The sequence below is a fragment of the Schistocerca serialis genome, chromosome 1, assembly GCF_023864345.2.
Source record: "Schistocerca serialis cubense isolate TAMUIC-IGC-003099 chromosome 1, iqSchSeri2.2, whole genome shotgun sequence".
Lineage (NCBI taxonomy): Eukaryota > Metazoa > Arthropoda > Insecta > Orthoptera > Acrididae > Schistocerca > Schistocerca serialis.
In genome coordinates this window covers 1057212663-1057233309 of record NC_064638.1, presented here as the reverse complement: position 1 = coordinate 1057233309, position 20647 = coordinate 1057212663, and the positions used below count along the sequence as shown (strand labels likewise).

Genomic DNA, 20647 nt, shown 5'->3' with positions numbered 1-20647 from the left:
ACCTACGTTCTGTATTTTAATTTTAAAAACCTACCTGTTACCAACTGTTCGTCTGAAATTGTAAGCCATATGTTTGTGATTATTACAGCGCCATCTATCACAAAGCGAAAAAAGTGGTCCAACTAAAACATTAATATTTTACGTACTACACGAACATGTAATAAAAAATGGGGGTTTCTATTTTTAAGAAACGCAGTTGTTATCTGTTTGACCTATGGCAGTGCCATCTGGTTTTCCCCTAGACAAGTTTCGTTCTTTGTAGTTTTTCGTGTGACGCTTATTTCGTGAGATATTTGGCCCGGTCACGATCAGTGGACCACCATATACATTGCCTTGTGTGCCGTGGGTACGGTAAGCCTCCGTGTGAGCTCCAATCTCTAATGTTTTTTCGCAAGGTGTACGTAGGAGCAAGAAATATATTTGTTGACTCTTCTAGGAACGTACTCTCACGGAACTGGAAGAATGAACCACACCGTGATGCAGAACTCCTCTCTTACAGCGTCTACTACGGGCGTTGGTTGATCATATCTGTGATGCTTTCATACTTATTAAATAAGCCTGTAACGAAACGCGCTGCTCTTTTTTGGATCTTCTCTATTTCCTCTATCATTCCTATCTGGTACGGATCCCTCCTGACGAGCAAATTGTAAACCATTTCCCTTGTCGATAGGCTACATTTCCTGAATTTTTTTCTAGATGAATCTCAGTCTGGCATCTGCCTTACTCGCATTTATTTTTATGTGGTCGTTCCGCTTCACTCCTTAGATATTTAATTGAAGTCACCGCTTCCAATGATTTTTCTGCAGTTATGTGATCACACAATAAAAGGTATTTCTGCTATGTATAGTTTCCCCCCATCAGTAGGTACGTCTCATTTAGCTAAGTCTGCCAGGATTACTTATTCACTATTAACTGGTTCATTTTACTTGTCAATGCCTTCCATGGTAGTCCCTGTATATATTCAGCTCCCCCTTCCACTACGCCAAATTAACAGGCACGCTTCACTATCTGCGTGGCAGTGAGTTGTTTCAGCTGCGAAACATGATAGCCCACAGGACTGACACAATGGACAGGATATGAGACACGCTGGTTTTTCTCTGCTGTTTCCTCAAATGTTCAAATGTGTATGAATTCCTAAGGGATAAAACTGCTGAGGTCATCGGTCCCTAGACTTACACACTACTTAAACTAACTTATACCAAGGACAACACACACACCCATGCCCCAGGGAGGACTCGAACCTCCGGCGGGAGGCGCCGCGCGCTGTTTCCTCATCCACCATAAGGAAGGACTGCTACCACTCTACAACAGTGAGGCCACAGTGGTGACGGTTCACACTGACTCAGGCGACGTCACTTTCGTCTCGGCATTTCACACTCTGAAGACTGAACTGGAAGTCCTGACGACGCTCTCTGATGCGAGAGCTGAATGTGAAGCATCCGATTTGGGACAGTCTCCAAACTTCTGCAGGAGATCTTGAAGTGGAAGTCCATGGACCACAGAACCCTACTTACCTGCTTTTCAATCGCCAGCAGGAAACTGACATGCTGCATATCGTCATTTCTAAGAACACACCGGTCATCATACTTCTCACTACAGTCAGCGACATTCCAAAAAAAATGTTCAAATGTGTGTGAAATCTTATGGGACTTAACTGCTAAGTTCATCAGTCCCTAACCTTACACACTACTTAACCTAAATTATCCTAAGGACAAACACACACACCCATGCCCGAGGGAGGACTCGAACCTCCACCGGGACCAGCCGCACAGTCCATGACTGCAGCGCACCTAGACCGCTCGGCTAATCCCGCGCGGCTCCAGCGACATTCCATCAAATCATCTCCCAGTCGCCATTGCCCTTCGCCGCATTTCACTGTAGCACGCCAACTAGACTACAATTGCCATCAGCTGGGACTGCTACCGCAGGATCTCAACAGCAGGGGGTAAATGGTGTTCGCGCTCCGAACTGAGGCGGAAATCATGACCGTTATCAATTACCTGACAAAAAATATCCAGAAAGTCATACAACGGGCTACAACAACCATAATCATTGCCTCTCCATAGCGTGTGGAACTACTACCTCTGCTCCAAGAACTGTGCCATCAGAAGAACAGAAATAGACGGCATTGGCAAGAATTCAGGAATCCCCATGTCCGCGAGAACTTCGATACCGTCTTATGTAATGGAACGGCGAAGGGTGGGAGGACAAGATGGAGCAATTTCACTTCCATCTGGTCAAATCTCTGCAATCAGTGGTTCAGCCAAAACGACAGCTAACAGTGCCGTGCGCCCGCGTTTAATTCTGCATAATTCCCGCGGATTTAGAATTCCTCTGGCCGATAGAGTGCATTGAGCGTTACTGTCACCGGTAGAGGGCAGGTCGGAGGAGAAGATAGTTAAGGCTGCGGCGACCGAGTGGAGATAAGAGACTGACACAGACGGCGAGGAGCGCAAGTGAGGCGGCATGTTGTGGCCAAGCGTCTGCCGTGGTCCGTTGACAAGAGTGGTGCCTAAATGCGTTGACATAAGACAACGGGGACAGATGAAAATGTGTGCCCCGACCGGGACTCGAACCCGGGATGTCCTGCTTACATGGAAGACGCTCTATCCATCTCAGCTACCGAGGACACAGAGTATAGCGCGACTGAAGGGATTTATCTCTGGCACGCCCCCCCGCGAAACCCACATTCTCAACGTATTGTCCCGCACTACATTCGTAGTGCCCTCGCCCATTCTTTCGGACAGATACCATCTTAATATATATATATATATATATATATATATATATATATATATATATAGTTAAGGCTCACCGGCCACTTGACCATCTTCTTCTTCTGTGCGAATGCACAAACAGTGCCCGAACTCTTACGGGAATCGGCAACGCGCCGCGAGTAATGAGTATAATGGGCGGGGGCACTACGAATGTAGTGCGGGACAATATGTTGAGAATGTGGGTTTCGTGGGAGGCGTGCCAGAGATAAATCCCTGCAGTCGCCCTATCCTCTGTGTCCTCGGTGGCTCAGATGGATAGAGCGTCTGCCAGGTAAGCAGGAGATCCCGGGTTCGAGTCCCGGTCAGGGCACACATTTTCTTCTGTCCCCGTTGACGTCTGTCAACGCCTGTAGGCAGCTAAGGGTGTTCATTTCATTGTAATTTCATTCTAACGAGCTGCGTGGTCACCGATGGTATCTGTTCTTTCGGACATGTCCGAAAAGATACCATCTTAGTATATATAAAGAGTGGTGCCTTTGCTCACTGCGAGTGTTGATCGCAGCTGTGAACGTGGCTCGTTAAAAGCTACTTCGACAGGACGCACAGTATTCGTCGTGTCCTAGGCTATTGAAATTGTAAGCAATTTGTGTCCGTTGAGGTGCCGGACAGGAGTACAGTGTGACCTTTGCAAGTACTGGATGCGGGGGCATCTGCTGGATGATACCCGTGGGTTTCAGACTACAAGTAATCTTCGATACATCATTCTCTCCGCGCTCTCTAAGCAAGCGTTTGTCAGTGGGCGCTGGATTTTACGAGAAATCACGGTGAGCATCCGATTAGTGTGCTCGTCGCATGGTGGCTATTTTGATTCCGTATCCTGGTTGCCTGTTCTTACGTATATAAATGTGTTATTTATGAAGGTTTTTCCTGGTACTACTTGAGTTCAGTTCTGTCAATGTGTGTGGGCTTGTGGCTGTCACTATTTCAAACTGATTTTAGAATCTAATGGTATTGAATGCAGATGTAATTCTTCTGATTTACGAATTGTACTTTATAGCCAGTGAAAATTGTTCAATTTGGCTAACTTATTTCTGAGGCATGTCTATAGTTACCTGTTGGCTAGTATCACGAGCTCGAACTGTTTACTAAATTGTTTTTGCTTCTACAAAAAAATTAAAGTAAGATATCTGCATTTGTAGTATGTTAATTTTTACTAAACAATTAATGAGCTCTCTCTGTGTTACAGAATAAGTGATTGTATCTCTTGTTAACTGTGATCTTGTTAAAGATCCCTGCGTACCATGATTGACACTGTTAATGAAGGTTTCTAGTACTGTGGTAACGGCAACCGCCGTCCTGTGTTAGTAGAGGAGGAATTATTGCTACTGCCGTCGCCTCTGCCACTGCCTCTATCATCATAAATTTGAACCAATTTTGTCAGTCGTTTTGATAATTACTGGCAATAGACGATGTTTGCTGTTTGTAATGTAAATGTATTTCTTTTAAATACAAAAAGGAGGTGATTTTATACTGTTGCACTTTTGAGGCGTTTGCCATCAGTTGTTCACTGAACTTTAGTCTTTTCAGTCAGTGCTATTCTTGGATTTTTGCTTTAAAAATAAATTCATTGGTATTTTTAGAATAATAAATTTATTATGGCTCAGTACCCTTCCACACAACCCCTGCTGCCTACCGCATTTCACTAACCACCGATGAAGGAGTTATTTTCGACGCGCTGCAGATTGCAAAGACTTTCACGGTGGCGTACAGGTGCCGAAACGACCTCCCAATATATGGTCTCTACGACGAAGAACGCTGAGACGGACAACTGATGTCGCAGTTTATAACAGCTCTAGGCGGCGGTCAGCGATCGTAACACACACCAAAATTAAGAACATTCTAAAAAAACGGAAAGGCTCTTCTTCACCTGGCATCGACTCCGTTACAAACAACCAGTTGCCCCCGCAGAAGTCACTGATCTTGCTGGTGATACTCGTTAATAAGTTCCTTCAGTTGCAGTAATTATTGCAGCAGTGAAAACAGTCCGGATCTTCCCAGTGCTGAATCCGTTGAACTGCACGTCCTCCATCCGGTGGAGCACACTCTGGCAACCTCAACACCTCCAAAGCCAATACTGCTGATTTTTGAGGTTAGGACAGTGCCTATGTTGGGGCACGACAGGAAAATATGATTCAGAATCTGGTGGTGCAAACATGGCTCCCAGAAAGCTATGTCCATCTCATCGAAAGCTACTTGCAGGGCCAACGGATCATAGTCTCTGTCGAGGGAAAACAGTCCAGCACGAAGACAATCGCAGCTGGAATTCCCCTGGCATCGATTTTTTCGCCAGATTTCCTTAACATCTGCATCAATGACTTTCCCTGAGTTGCCAACGTTCTCCCGGCTCAATATTGCTGCAGGTACAGTGTTCTTCACGAACAGAAGACAACACTCCGTTAAACCTTTCTGTATTCAAACTGATTAAGGGCCAACCGCATGCAGCCATGATGACAACGATCTACTTTACGCCGCGACAACCGAGGGTGGACCCCGTCCGGGTGAAAGGCCGCAAAATATCATGAACGAAGACTTCCGTACTTCGGCGTTAGCCTGGTCTCTGGATTCCTTTCCCGCGCCCTCATATAGGACAAATGGAGTAATTGCCTCCAAATGGTTAGGGGACTGACTGGTTTTCTATCAACAATGAACTACATCAGTTCATCAGATTGCGGCTTTACAAGGCGATTGTTCTTGCAGCCTTTCCGTAAGGGCCCACTTCATGGGGCATAGAGTCCGCCACACAGTTACGATACCTCCACGTTCTTCAGAACAAGGTACTCCGTTGCATCGTATGTGTAACCCCCTCCCCCTCCCCCTGGAAGGTATTCAGGATATGCACGCGGCTCCCAAAATGGACACCATCAGAACTGTTGTCCAAACGACATTTAGATTCTGTGCCAAATCAGATCTTCGGCGACAGACATTGCCCCATGCTCAACATGTAAATATCGCCTGTCCTCGCAGAGAAGATGGTTTGAGATTCCACATTCCATCATAGAGGATGACTATTAAATAATATTTTTCATCTGGAAGTAACCCAAATGACTTCATCGTAGTAGGTCGGCCGTGGATCTCTGAAGCCTGTTATTGCCCGTTCTTACACGTGCAGTTCTTGTCTCAGTAAGAAATTAAAACACACATGCTTGTTACCTGTGCATAGCAAGTCGCATGGGCGATGGGCCTGCGCATACACACGAGGGAAAGAAATGTCTGGTGACAGAAAAGCGACATACTGAAGCACCCATTCCCCAGCTAATTCATTAGGTGGCAGTGCAGAAATGTATCTAATGTCTTCTGGTAGCCAAGAAACACGTTATTAACCTTGAAGTCAGTATTTACTGTTTCCTGGGTCTCGTGGACGACCAAAATGACTTGGGTATCGTACGATCTTTGCTTTCATAACCGATGTTGATTCCTGCAGAGGGGATTTTTGATTTCCAGAAATAGTAAAATACCCGAGCATAAAATACATTTCTAAATACTGCAACAGATCAACGCCAGAAATACAAGCCTGTAGTTTTGTGCGTCTTTTCGATGACGCTTCTTCAAAATGGAATTGACCTGCGTTATATTCCAATCATCAGGAATGCTTTGCTCCTCCAGCGACCTAGTAAGTTGCTTCTAGAAAAAGGGTAAGTTCTTTCGCGTACTCTATGTAATATGGTATTGGTAGGCCGTCAGATCTAGTGGGTTCCTGTGTTCAGAGATTTCAGTTAATTTTCGTCCTATGGTCATTATTTCAATATCTGTCGTTTTGACATTCGTTCGACAATTTGAAGGAAGAACTTTGCTTTCGTAGCAGCTGTCTCACGCGGCTGTCGACCACGGCTGTCCTCTCCCAACTCTCACTACTCTGCTGATCGAGTGATTGATTGATTGATTGATTGATTGACTGAGGGGGGGGATTAAGGGACTAAACGGCGAGGTCATCAGTCCCTCATTACTTTGCTCAGCACGTACCTGTCTAATGGACATTGTAGAATAGTCTTGAATAGAGTAGTCTGAAAGCTAACGAGAACACAGCACGCGTCATAACCCAGTTTCCCAGAAGCTTCTCTCAGTGCAAGACGGGTCAAAATAAACGAACACATGTCTCGGCTTATCCGCATATACTCGACAGCCGACTGTTAATGTTTCAGATGTACTTTGAACGCCTTGTAGGGAGCCATCGATTGAATCGAAGCCGTAGCACGGTCAGAAGCGTCGCGGCTTCGCACTTTTGCGTCCCGTATTGGAAACTCATTATTGATTTTGTTTTACTTTACTTTATTTTCATTTATGAATTCATGTGTGTAGCAGATTAGTACACAAGTGTTTCATATTTTTATTTTATTTTATTTTTTATTTACCTACCCATGTCTGTAGAAGATTAGTACACAAGTGTTTCATATCAAGTCAGAGGAGACAAGGGCATTAAGTTAATTGCAAAGTTACAACTTGGTGTCACAATAAGTGTCAGACATTTGTTATATGACTTACAGAAATACAAGTCGCTGAGGAATGAAATAAATAGGAAGTGCAGGGAGACTAAGGCGAAATGGTTGCAAGAAAAATGTGAAGAAGTCGAAAAAGAAATGATTATCGGAAGGAATGATTCAGCATGCAGAAAACCCTAAAGAACCTTCCGTGAATTTCAAAGCAAGGGTGGTAACATTAAGAGTGCAATGGGAATTCCACTGTTAAATGCAGAGGAAGAGAGAGGATAGGCCTTTATTACGGGGATAATTAGTCTCATGAGATAGAAGAAGAAACAGTAATCGATATTGAAGAGATAGGGGGTACAGTCGTTCTCGCAAACTGACAAAACAGCCGGGAGAGCGGTTTGCTGACCTCATGCCTCTCCATATCCGCATCCAGTGACGCCAGTGGGCTGAGGATGACACGGCGGCCGGTCGTTACCGTGGGGCCTTCATGGCCTGTTCGGGCGGAGTTTAGGTTAGTATCAGGGGATCCAGTATTAGAATCAGAATTTAAAAGAGCTCTGGAAGACTTGAGATCAAATAAGGCAGACTAGATAGCATTCCACTAGAATTCTTAAAATCATTGGGGGAAATGGCTACAAAACAATTACTAATTTTGAAGTGTAGAGCGTATGAGACTGGTTATATACCATCTGGCTTTCGAAAAAATATCATCCACACAATTCCGAAGACTAAAAGAGCTGACAAGTAAGGAGAATTATCGTACAATCAGCTTAAAAGCTCATGCATCCAAGTTCTGACAAGAATAATAAGCAGAAGAATGGAAAAGAAAATTAAGGGTGTGTTAAATGAAGATCATTATTGCTTTAGGAAAGATAAAGGCACCAGAGAGGCACTTCTGACGTTGTGGTAGATAACGGAAGCAAGACTAAAGAAAAATCAAGACACGTTCATCGGATTTGTCGACCTGGAAAAAGTGTTCGCAATGTAAAATGGTGCAACATGTTCGAAATTCTGAGAAAAACAGGGGTACGCTATAAGGAGAGACGGACAATATACAATATGTACAACAGCCAAGAGAGAATAATAAGAGTCGACGATCAAGAACGATTCACTGATGATATTGCTATTCTGAGCGAAAGTGAAGAAGAATTACATGATCTGCTAAATTCAATGAACAATCTAATTAGTACAGAATGTGGATTGAGAGTAAACCGAACAAAGAGAAAAATAATGAGAAGTAGCAGAAATGAGAATAGCGAGAGACGTAACATCAGGATTTATGGTTACGAAGTAGATGAAGTTAAGGGATTCTGCTACATAGGCAACAAAATAACCAATGACAGACGGAGCAAGGAGGACATCAAAAACAGACTAGCACTGCCGAAAAGGGCATTCCTGGCCAAGAGAAGTCTACTAGTGTCAAAGACAGGCCTTAATTTGAGGAAGAAATTTCTGAGAATGTACGTTTGCAGCATAGCATTGTAAGGTAGTGAAACGGACTGTGGGGAAACCGGAACAGAAGAGAATTGTAGCATCTAGATGTTGTGCTACAGATGAATGTTGAAAATTTGGTGGACTGATGAAGTAAGGAATGAGAAGATTCTGTGCAGAATCAGAAAGTAAAAGAATGCATGGAAAAAATTGACAAGAAGAAGGGACAGGACGATAAGACATCTGTTAAGACTTCACGAAACAACTTCCATGGTGCTATAGGGAACTGTAGAGGGTAAAACTATAGAGGACGACAGAGATTGAAATATATCCAGAAAATAACTGAGGACGTAGGTTGCAAGTGGTACTCTGAGGTGAAGAGTTTGGCACATGGGAGGAATTCGTGGTGAACCACATCAAATCATTCAGAAGACTGATAACTCAAAAAAAAATGTAGATGTGGTATTTTCAGGGGTTAAATATTTTTAAATTCTCATAGTCTTATACTTCATCTTTATATTTATTCGTATATTGATTCTTATTTTTTATTCTTATATTTATTCTTCAGGCAGATCTGGTGCATTCATTCTGCGGAAATGCCTAGACAAAGCAAAATAAAATTAAAACCATTTAATTGTTTTCAAACACGGGCCGCAGTTACGAAAGGCCGCTACGCTAGCCACTGCGGTACAGCTTCACTCTCTTTCAGCAGGCGCTACAAGGTACCTTGAATACTCTGGCATTATCCCAAAAACGACCGAGAATCTACGGGGAAGCCGAAACACGTGTTATTTTGACTCCTTTTCCACCGAGCGAAGTTCCTGGGAAATCGGTTTATGGCAATTTTTTTTTACTGCGTTCTCCTCGTAAGTCCAATTGAGCTGCTTTAATTGTCGTTTCATTCCTCCTTTGTTTTCAGCTACAGTCAGCTAAATTCAGCGAATTTAGTGATCAGTAGTTTTAATTCAACATCATTTGTCTCATCAGGCACTTGGATTTCATTTATTGTGCTGTGATCATTCATTCCATGCCTAATGCTCCGTATTAGCATTGCTCTTTCCTTGGAATAATTATCTCTGTACAATGTCTTGTTGTATCCAGTATGATGTCAAAGCGAAAAAATTTGCAGTCCTGCTTGTAGTGCACCTCTGCATTAAATAAGGCTTTCTATAGCTGATACAGGATACTTTTCTATCAGATACGGCGGTTTGTTTTAGAATTTCAAGTACATTATAAGACGACGCGGCAGTACAGCCAGAGTGATTTTAACAGGTCTCGGATGCCTAAAAATTCATATTTCTCGGGATAGTTTGCGTGTATATTCAAGTGCCTGCCAGTTCATTTTCTTTAGCTTTTCCCGTGGGTCAGACAAGACTATGACAATTCGTCCTGCCCTTCTTTGTATATGCTCAATATCCTCCATTACTTCTATGCGGTGCAGGCCCCACACACTTGTACGGTATTCTAGGACGAGTCACCCTAGAGTTTTGTATGCAATCTCCTTTATAGACCGATTACATTTTCGTTGTACTGTACTAATCGATCGAAGTTTGCCACTTGGTTTCCTGCTACTGAACAACGTAATGGTTCCATTTAATATCCCTATAGACTGTTACATCCGGGTATTGGTTGACTGATTCCAGCTGTGACTTGTTGAGACTGTAGTCACAGAACATTACTTTTTTTCGTTCTCTGAAGTGCAGCATTTTATATTCCGAAACACCTAAGGGAAGCTGCAAATTTATTTGCTTCACTTTGAAATCTTATCACTATCCTATTGAATGCAAATACTCTTTTGGGGTTTGCCGTCACATCATGTTGCGCAAATCTGATAATATTTCGTCAACAGAACTTCGACATCTTTAGGTGTGGATAGCTGCTGCCGTCGCTGCTAGAAGGCGCGACTGGTAATCATCACGCGGCCGCGTGGAAATGTGTGGGCCAGGAGCAGGCAGTGCGCGTGCGCGGGAAGACGCTCGCGGTTGGTGGAAAGTGGCTCTCAGGGAAGCGCAGAAAGGCGTTTCGTGCGTGCGCTGTGGACAATGACTGTGCTTCTGGACGCTCCTACGGTTAAGAAAGTGCGCCGCGTCGGCTCTTGAGTCGGAAGTTCTTGTTTCTTCTGTTTTGGCTTAAAGACAGCCAGTGCTGGTTTCCAAATATTTTATGAAAGTCCTTGAGGAAAAAACACTGCAGTTGGCATGTCCCCAACCTTCTTGCTTCTGGCGGTGTGTAGACGACATATCTGAGGCGTGGTCGCACGGAATAAAGACATTACGTACGTTTCTGCAGCTTCTGAACTTGCTCCATCCGAATACAGATTTGCCATGGAAGTGGAAAAAGACGGCATGATTAAAAGAAAAATTTTCCGTCAGTGTACACTGATCAACCAGTATATTATGACGAACGACCTACCATCGATATAAACCCGGCGCAAGCGCCAGCAGCGTCACTTGGCAAGGAATGACTGCTAGTGAGACACACACGCGGCACATGTAGGAGCAGTGAGCGAGCTGTTCGTGTGTAGAATGTGAAAGGACGTGATTTATCTGAGTTTGACCGAGGGCAGGTTGTGATGGCCCGGAGGCCCGACATGGGCATTTTGGGAACTGCACGGCCTGTCGACTGTTCGAGAAGTGCTGTGGTAAGAGTCTTCAATACTTGGCGACACCAAGGTTTGGGCGGCTACATCTCATTACAGATGTCGGACGACGTAGGCTGGGCATACTGGTAAAACAGGGCAGGCGGCGAACTATGACTGAACTAATAGCAGATTTTTTATTCTGGGCCGAGTACAAGTGTGTCTGAACACTCAGTGCATCGAACACACCTAACGATGGGCCACCGGAGCCGACGGCCCCTGCATGTGTCAATGTTAATACCACGACATCCGCAACTATGACTAAAATGGGCACGTGGCCATCGGCTCTGGACGTTGGACCAATGACTCCCGATACCTTCTTCATCATGCCAATTGGAGAGCGTGAATCCGTCGTCTTCCAAGGGAACAGCTCCTTCACACCGGTACTGCTGGATAGAGACAAGCTGGCAGCGGCTCCATTATGCTCTGGCCATCCATGGGTCCAATGGAGCTCGTGCAAGGCACCATGACGGAGCATCGTACACTGATTGCAGATAAGGTACGACTCTTCATGACGATCATGTTTCTCGATGGTTCAAATGGTTCAAATGGCTCTGAGCTCTATGGGACTTAACATATGTGGTCATCAGTCCCCTAGAACTTAAGAACTACTTAAATCTAACTAACCTAAGGACATCACACACATCCATGCCCGAGGCAGGATTCGATCCTGCGACCGTAGCGGTCACGCGGTTCCAGACTGAAGCGCCTAGAAACGCACGGCCACACCAGCCGGCTGTTTCCCGATGGCAGTGGCATTTTTCAACAAGACAATGCACCATGTCACAAGGCTAGGAGTGTGATCGAGTGGTTCGAACAACATAGTACCGAGCTCCAATTGGTATGTTGCCCCCCCCCCTCCCCACTAGCCAGATCTGAACCTGATCGAACACATCTGGGATGTGACTGAACGTGACGTCAGAGTTCATCGCCCCTCACTCCGGAATTTTAGGGAGTTAAATGACTTGTACGTGCAGATGTGATACCAGGTCCCTCCAGCGACCTACCAAGGCCTCATTGCTTCCGTATTATGACGCGTCGCCGCTGTATCAGTGCCAAAGATGGACACACCGGCTGCAAGGTAGGTGGTTATAAGGTTCTGGCTGATCAGTGTGTGTGCGCAACGAGAAAAGCTGTGGGTAAAAAGCTCCTCCTAAAACCCTGGATCGATTTCAAGCAAACTTGATATATATGTCATTTGTTGGCTGGAAAGAAATACTGTGGGTGCAAGAAATAGCAAACCTCCCATTCAGGTGGGAGTGATAATGCAGAGAATGATTGGGGGGGGGGGGGGGATAAGAAACGGACAGTCAGACAGGGGAATGGAGAAGATGGACAGAGATATGGGGAAGGAGGAAATGAACAGAGAGAGAGGAGATGGAAATGGACAGAAATAGAGAAGATGAGGAGGCGGACAGAGAGAAAGGAAGAGAGATGGAGAGACAAAGGAAAGAGGCAGTGAGAGACAGAGAGAGGGGGGGAAGGAGGAGTTGGACATAGAGAGGGTGGAGAAGAATATGCAGTAATGGAGGTGGAGGAGAAGATAAAAAGTGTAAGGAAGAGACAGAGTGGACAGGATGTGATGAACAGAGGGGAGAAGGCGAAGGTGGACAGAGGGGGAGAAGCAAATGTACAGAGAGGGGTGAGAAGGAAATGAACAGAGAGAGGGGAGAGTAGCAGATAGACAAAGAGAAGGGCAGAAGGAGATGGAATGAGAGTGGGGTTGGAGGAGGTGGACAGAGAGAGGAGAGAGAAGGCGATGGTAGGAACAGGGGATAAGGAAATGGACAGAGAGAGGGGGAAGAAGGAGAAGGACTAAGAGGGGAGAGGAGGAGATGGCCAGAGAAAGAGGCATAAGAGGAGATGGACTAATAGAACTGGAATAAATACATACGTCGTATACTCAGCTAGTTAAGTTATATAAGGACTTCCAACTAGCATTATAACATCCCGCAAAACTAGTAATGATAGCAGGCATCTGCAAATCTTATCACATAAACGAAAATGTAGACTGCCTGGTTTCTCGTAAATGTGAACAGGCGAGCACTAATGACAACACAACAGTTCCCCCCTCATCACCAGTCATCAAATTCAGAACTAACCTTCCGCTGTCGCAGTGTCTCCAAGAACTTCACCCGATCCTTCGGCCTGAGTGTCCTGCTGAGAACATTCTTGAAAGAGTCGTAGAAGGCAATCAAGCTGGGCGGGTCTGTCTGGAAAGCTATTTGACCGGCGTAGCTCAGTACCTGCCCCGGACCGGCAGGCAGGCTCAAGAAGCAGTACGCGACGGCCACTACAAGCGAGAGCGTCCGCATGTTGTCTGCCCCGACGCACGACGCCGCCGCACTGAAACCGGTTGCGAAGCGCCGGAGAACGTCCACCACACTGGTCGACCCCGCGCCGGCTCACATAATATCAGGGCCTCGTGGCCCGGCCGTGACCAGGCCAATAGCGTGCGAGCATTCCGCCGATCCCTAAACTGCACACTTTCTCAGCTGGCATTATCCGGCGCAAGATCTTCGCGTTACAGCACAAAAGCTCGAGACCTCCTGAGAGCATCTGCGTATGTCTTTAAGAGGGGTAGGACTTCAAACGGGCCGACTTGGAGCAAGAGAGGCACCACACGACATTTTAATTTCCACTGTCTACACTTTTACAAGTAAACTCATAAAACTTTGTCAGCACGACCAGGAAGAATTCAGGATTCACACTCGTAGCAGCGGAAGTTCAAAAACATAACAAAATAATTTTTTTACATGTGAAATTCCATCATTTTTCACTTACTATTGGCTGCATTTGTTGCATGCAGCCAAAATTAAGTGAAAAAATGAAGAAATTTCATATCTAAAAAAAATTATTTTTTTATGTTTTTGCACTTTCACTGCTATGAGTGTGAATCCTGACTCCTTCCTACTCATGCTGAAAAGTTTTATGAATTTATTTGTAAAAGTATAGACAGTAGAAAATAAAATGTCCTGTGGTGCCGCTCCTGCTCCAAGTCGGCCCGTTTGACGTCCTATCCCCCTAAAAAGTGGCCATTACATATACGCTGTGAGAATACCTAGTCGTCGCTGTCTGCATCGGCTTCTACGTATTCTCTCTATTAGCGTCATTCCGAAGCTAACGGCTCCTGTTTTTTTTTTTTTTTTTTTTAGTCTTCACTTGCCTGACTACGCTGACGAAACAAAATTTTTTGAATCTTCTACTGTCCTGTTGCTCTCATTGTCCTACAACAGATAGGAGCAGCAAGGGAGCTTACCAGATGAACGTCTCAGATTGAAGTGCGTGTGAACCAGAAATCTATATATGAATCTGTTTTTTCTGACATGTCCGAAAGAACAGATACCATCTTTATATATATATATATATATATATATATATATATATATATATATATATATATATATATATATGGCTCTCCGGCCATTTGACCGTCTTCTTCTGTGCAGATGCACAAACAGTGCCCGAACTCTCACGGGAATCGGTTGTAAAACCGCGAGTAATGAGTATAATGGGCAGGGGCACTATGAATATAGTGCGGGACAATAAGTTGCGAATGTGGGTCTCACTGGAGGCGTGCCAGAGATAAGTCTCTGCAATCGCAATATCCCCTGTGTCCAGTTGGTTCAGATGGATAGAGTGTCTGCCATGTAAGCAGAAGATTTCGGATTCGAATCCCGGTCAGGACACACATTTTCATTTGTTCCCATTGACTTATATCAACGCATGCATGCAGCTAAGAGTATTCACTTCATTGTAATCAGAAATCTGTCGCTTAATTTCTCACTCCTGAACAAAGTGAATCAACTGAAACCCACAGACCATTGCTAGAGATATGTGGAGACGATACAGTAGACGTGCGAACCTGAGGTGGTGGGCACAGTTGCGGTAGTGGTGAAAAAGGATGTACACGAAGAGCCACGTCCCAGTCGACACTGCTGAGTTGTTATCACTCAAAGCAGGAACAGGAAGGAAGAGATCAGTGCTTAACGTCCCGTCGACAACAAGGGCATTAGAGACAGAGCATAGGCTCGGTTTGGGGAAGGGCGGGGAAGAAAATCGGACGTGCCCTTTCAACAGAACAATACTGGCATCTGCCTGAAGTGATTTACGGAAATCAATGAAAACCTAAATCAGGATGGCTAGACAAGCGTTTGAACGGTCGTCCTCCCGAATGCGAGTCCAGTGGGCAAAGCACTGCGACGCTTCCCTCGGTCACTTGTAGTAAATAGCGTGTCCATAAACTCAACCGTGCTGATTTTCGAATTACGACCAAGGAATTGTGTATAAAAAGGACAGGGCATCGAGTGGCGACATGAATTCTCCAACAGAGAATAAATTCAAGGGAGAGATATCTGCATCCTTCTACGTTAGGCTGGGTGTGGTTTACTTTGAAAAAACACACTACATGCAGTTCAGAACTTGTAAGGGGTGTCACACGAGTATTTGCCTAACATACGATGACAAGCAGATAGAAGAAGTGGACAGTGTTAAATTCTTTGGATTACAGCTTGATAATAAAGTCAACTGGGAGGAGCACACCACAGAACTGCTGAAGCGTCTTAACAAATCTCTATTTGCAATGCGAATTGTGTCAAACATAGGGGATATAAAAATGAAAAAGCTGGCATACTATGCTTACTTTCATTCCATAATGTCTTATGGGATTATTTTTTGGGGTAATTCATCAAGCCAAGCCAAAGTTTTCCGGACACAAAAACGTGCAGTAAGAGTTATATGTGGTGTGAACTCAAGAATATCCTGTAGAAACTTGTTTAGGGAACTAGGGATGCTGCTTCCCAATATATTTATTCCTTAATGAAATTTGTCATTAAAAATATATCACTTTTTCAAACCAACTGCCCAATTCTTGGAATCAATACTAGAAATAAGAATAATCTTCACAAGGATTTAAAGTCACTTAGTCTTGTACAAAAAGGTGTGCGCTATTCAGGAACACACATTTTCAATAACTTGCCAGCAGACATAAAAAGCTTAACAACTAATGAAATTCAATTTAGGAGAAGCCTAAAGGATTTATTGGTGGCCAACTCCTTCTACTCCATTGATGAATTTCTCAGAAAAACTAACTGATTATATATATATATATATATATATATATATATATATATATATATATATATATATATATATTATTTCCAATTTCTCCAACAGACGTTTTCTGTTCAGTGGGATGCATTCAATCGCATACAAACTTTCTGGTTTTATTACCGCATTGTAGTGCCTGAGCTTGGCATTGATGGAGATCGACTTTTTATTGTATACATTTCGGCATAGCTGGTATGCCGTTTCCATCTTTATTGCTCTTTCCTGTAGTGAAACATTTGGTAACCCTGTCGGTGTAATCCATTCCCCTAGATACTTAAATTTATGAACTCTCTTAATTATTCCATATTTAGTTTGCAATGTCTGTGTTGGGTCTGTTTTGTCCTGTATCATCAGTTCTGTCTTTTCATACGATATTTGTAGACCTGTCTTCTCAGCGATCTCATGCAGCATTTCTATCTGAATCTTTGCTGTTTCGATGTCATCTGCCAATATTGCCATGTCATCAGCAAATGCCAGACATTCAATTTTTGTTTTATTTCTTCCTAACGTTATCCCATTTTTCACTCCAGCTTCTGCCATCTTCTTTCTACATTCCCTGACCACTTTTTCAAGGACAATGTTAAACAACAGCGGGGAGAGCCCATCCCCTTGTCTAACACCTGTTCCAATTACAAACGGTTGTGACAATCTACCCAAAAACTTCACTTGCGATTTTGTTCCCGTAAGGGTTTCCTGGATTAGACTTTTGCTTTTATCATCAATCCCAAATTCTTCTAATGTGTTAATCAGAGTTGGTCTATCAATAGAATCATATGCTTTTTTGAAGTCTATGAATGTAATTACTAGATTTTTCGATGTGCGTGCGCGAAGTTGTATTATGGAGAGTAGACTGAATATCTGTTCACTGCATGATCTTCCTTTTCTAAACCCAGCCTGATATTCACCCAGTTCTTTCTCTACCTGATTTTCAATCCTGTTTTGTAGTGCCTTGGATAGGATCTTATAGGCCACTGATAACAATGAGATACCTCTGTAGTTATTTGCATTTGTCTTGGCACCCTTCTTATGTAACGGATGAATCAATGCTGTCTTCCATTCCTCCGGAATCTTCTCTGTATTCCAAATCTCTTCAAACAGCGCCTCGAAGTTATTTATTAAGTTTTCTCCTGCGTATTTCAGTAGTTCCGCGACTAACGAATCTTTACCAGATGCTTTATTGTTTTTCAATCCTTTCAAGATCTCTTTAATTTCTTCTTTATTAGGTGGTTCAGAGTCTGGTAGCTTATTCTTAGGCTTCTCAAATGTCAAGGTTTCATCAGGTCTTTTGCAGCTTAGCAGCGTTTCAAAGTAGTTCGCTAGGTGTTGGCAATTTTGTTCCACGCTGGTGATCAGATTTCCTTTTTCATCTTTGAAGCAGAGTGTCGGTGGTTTATATCTTGTTATTGTAGTTCTGAATGTTTGAAAGAAATTGCGTGTATTATTCTTAGAAAATTCATCTTGTATTTTCTGTATTTGTTGTGTGTCATATTTCCTTCGTTCACTTTTAATGATTTTCGTCGTTTCACGTCTTTGCGTTTTGAACTGCTCCCAGTCAGTTGGCCTTTTGGTTGAGTTGTATTTCTCCCAAGTTCTGGCTCTTTTCTGTAGTGCTTTCTCACAGACCTCATTCCACCAGGGATGCTTTTTCTTTTTGGTTAGTAAAATTGTTTGTTCTGCTGCGTCTCGTATTGAGGTTGCAATTTCTTCCCATTTGTGACTTTTGATTTTATCTGTCTTTTCCTTGTAGTCGTCTAAGACTTGCTGATTGAGCATTAAGTCCTGTACTCTGTATTTGGCTATTTTTGTTTCGTCACTCTTGTGACTTCTTTCTGGTGTTAATTTCATCTTAATTTTGGTCAGATAATAAAAGAGAGAAAAATACTGAGAAAGATCTTAGGACCTAAAAAGGATGGACAGGATTATAAATTGCGATCCAATAAAGAGTTATACGAGAAAATTGAAAAACTGACAACATCCTTTAAAAAGAGAAGACTGAGTTTCTATGGGCATGTCAAAAGAATGGCACCAGACAGAACGGCAAAGAAAATCCTGGAATACATGGAAAGCAGAAAGACACAAATTAACTGGCTGAAAGAAGTAAAAGAAGACATTGCAGAAATGAACATTATACCAGAGACAGTTTACAACAGAATGGAATATAGGAATGCCATCAACAAAATACAGGGATTCAAAGACCGAACGCAATCAAAGAAGACGGGAACAACCTGGTCGCAAGAACGTAAAGAAGCCCACTCAGAAAAAATGAAGAAGTACTGGGAAGAACGCAAGAAAAAGCACAAGAAATGACTGATGCTTAGCGTAGTCCAAAGTTGACTGTAACGAATAATAATAATAATAATATATATATATATAAAAATCAGGAATGGTACATTAGCTTATTTATTACATTAGCTTATTTATTTTAGTTGTAAATATTTGTCACGTATTGTTGTTTTTCTGACATGTTATACATCCTGGAGGACCTCCTCAATGTGGATCAATTGGAATGAAAGTAAATCTAATGTAATCTAATCTACTCGGATGTCTTGACGGCTAAAGCAGTTGTCGATTCGCTACGCTACAAGACGGCCATGAGGAGGCTGGAAGCACGACTTTCTAGAGTTGTTCAGAGAAGAAGACTAATTTCAACATTCAGCACGATAGCAGAAGCCCACATAACAGTTTTGCGGTAAAGGAACTTATCGTCAGATTTGGCAGGACTATCCTAGCACACTCGCCGTACAGTCCTGGTCTAGCACCTTCAGACTTTCATCTATTTGGGCCCATAAAAGATGGACGACGTGGTCAGTATTTTTCAGAATCAGATGCTGTCTTCAAAGCTGTCAGACATTGGTTAGCTTCAGTTGGTTCAGGTTTTTGTGGACACGGTGTAGTTCTTGTTCAACGTTGGCATACTCGCATAACGAATTGTAGTGACCATCTGGAAAAAATGAATATTTAGATGAAATCTTGCGCTTTTTAGTACGTAATTCGGCTTTCTGTATCTGTTGCAGTTTCCTTGAAAGTAAACGGGAGGCGTTAGTTTCTATATGACCCTCATACCGATTTGTTGTCTTCGTCCAATAGCCAACTCGTGCCAGTGTCTGCGTCTTGCACAACTAGCACTGCTGGAAGAAAGGATATTGTGTAGACATGGCTTAGCCACAGCCTGCTAGATCTCCGCAAAAGGCAGTCCCGAGTTGGAGTCTCAGTCCAGCACACAGTTTTAACCTGCCAGTAAGTTTCATATCAGCGCACATTCCGCTGCAGAGTGAAAATTTCATTCTGAAAACAAACAAACAAAAAACAACTGGGCGATATTTTTTAAGGCTTATACTGTTTCTCTCACTCCCCACCACGCCACTGCTGCTGCTCGCGAGGAAGGACGTCAGCAGGCGCAAGTGCTCACGGTCTTCATCGAATTGTTAAACCCTGTTCTAGAGAGAATCGCATAGGTGTCCCCTTTGTACATTCTTCTGTACCGGCACCTCTTCACTAGGTTTCCCGGTCAATGAATTCGGAACACACGCGACGAGGCAAGCTCAGTTGCCCAGAGAGGTGAGACCCCTATGCACTGCAGGACCTGAAGCTGCGACCTTGCACGACTCTGCCCCTTGACACCGCGGGCAGGCGTAAGCTCGTTTCCAGTCTCCCAGACCTTGGCCGCCTTACACCGGAGCGATCAGTGTCGCAAAACTGGAATTAAGTCTTTTCGAATTTTAAGACAGCACGGACCTACGAGAATGTAGAATTCTATACGTCCTTCCATGTCGTTTCCCTTTCCTCGTCCCCACAACACAGAAACATGCGGTTTGGTTGTTAAAGACCTTATCAATAGGCTGCAGTACTGTCTTGTTCATGTGTTCCAAGTCTCCCGTCTTCATGCAAGTATTGGAGATACAGCAATGACTTATCAGTTTCTTTTCCATTTACATTAATATTTAAAGTCGTAGAACCACTTTAAAATAATTTTCGGATAGTGTTCGCAAAGATACAGAAGCAGCAGACTACTTGAACTTACAGTCTCTGTAGGTCTGTCGTTGTGTGTTGCTTAGTATCGTAGGAGCTGTAGGAAGGGGTAAGGTGCCGGGCTAGCATTAATTCAGGCATGTCTTTAAAATAAATTTATTAACGAGAAATTCCTACTAAACATTTGCAAAAAACACTTATTGCCGAAACCTTTTTTTAAAAAAACGTAACCATTACAATACGCTTGATTAAACATCAACCTTGATCCAATGTTGATGGCAAATAGCGGTAATAGAAAG

The 20647-nt window shown here is 43.5% G+C and overlaps 1 protein-coding gene and 1 non-coding gene across 2 annotated transcripts in view; one reads left to right on the top strand and one right to left on the bottom strand.

Annotated features, from left to right (window-relative positions):
- The window catches only part of LOC126415519 (phospholipase B1, membrane-associated-like), a 100431-nt gene extending 86787 nt beyond the window's left edge, over positions 1-13644 (bottom strand). The window contains exon 1 of the mRNA XM_050083435.1: positions 13373-13644. Within this exon, the coding sequence (XP_049939392.1) occupies positions 13373-13585 (213 nt within the window). The 5' untranslated portion in view covers positions 13586-13644. The remainder of the gene's footprint in view (positions 1-13372) is intronic.
- Positions 3013-3087, top strand: Trnat-ggu (transfer RNA threonine (anticodon GGU)). The gene has a single exon. It is a non-coding gene; the product is annotated as a tRNA-Thr (tRNA).
- Positions 13645-20647: the final 7003 nt, after the last annotated feature.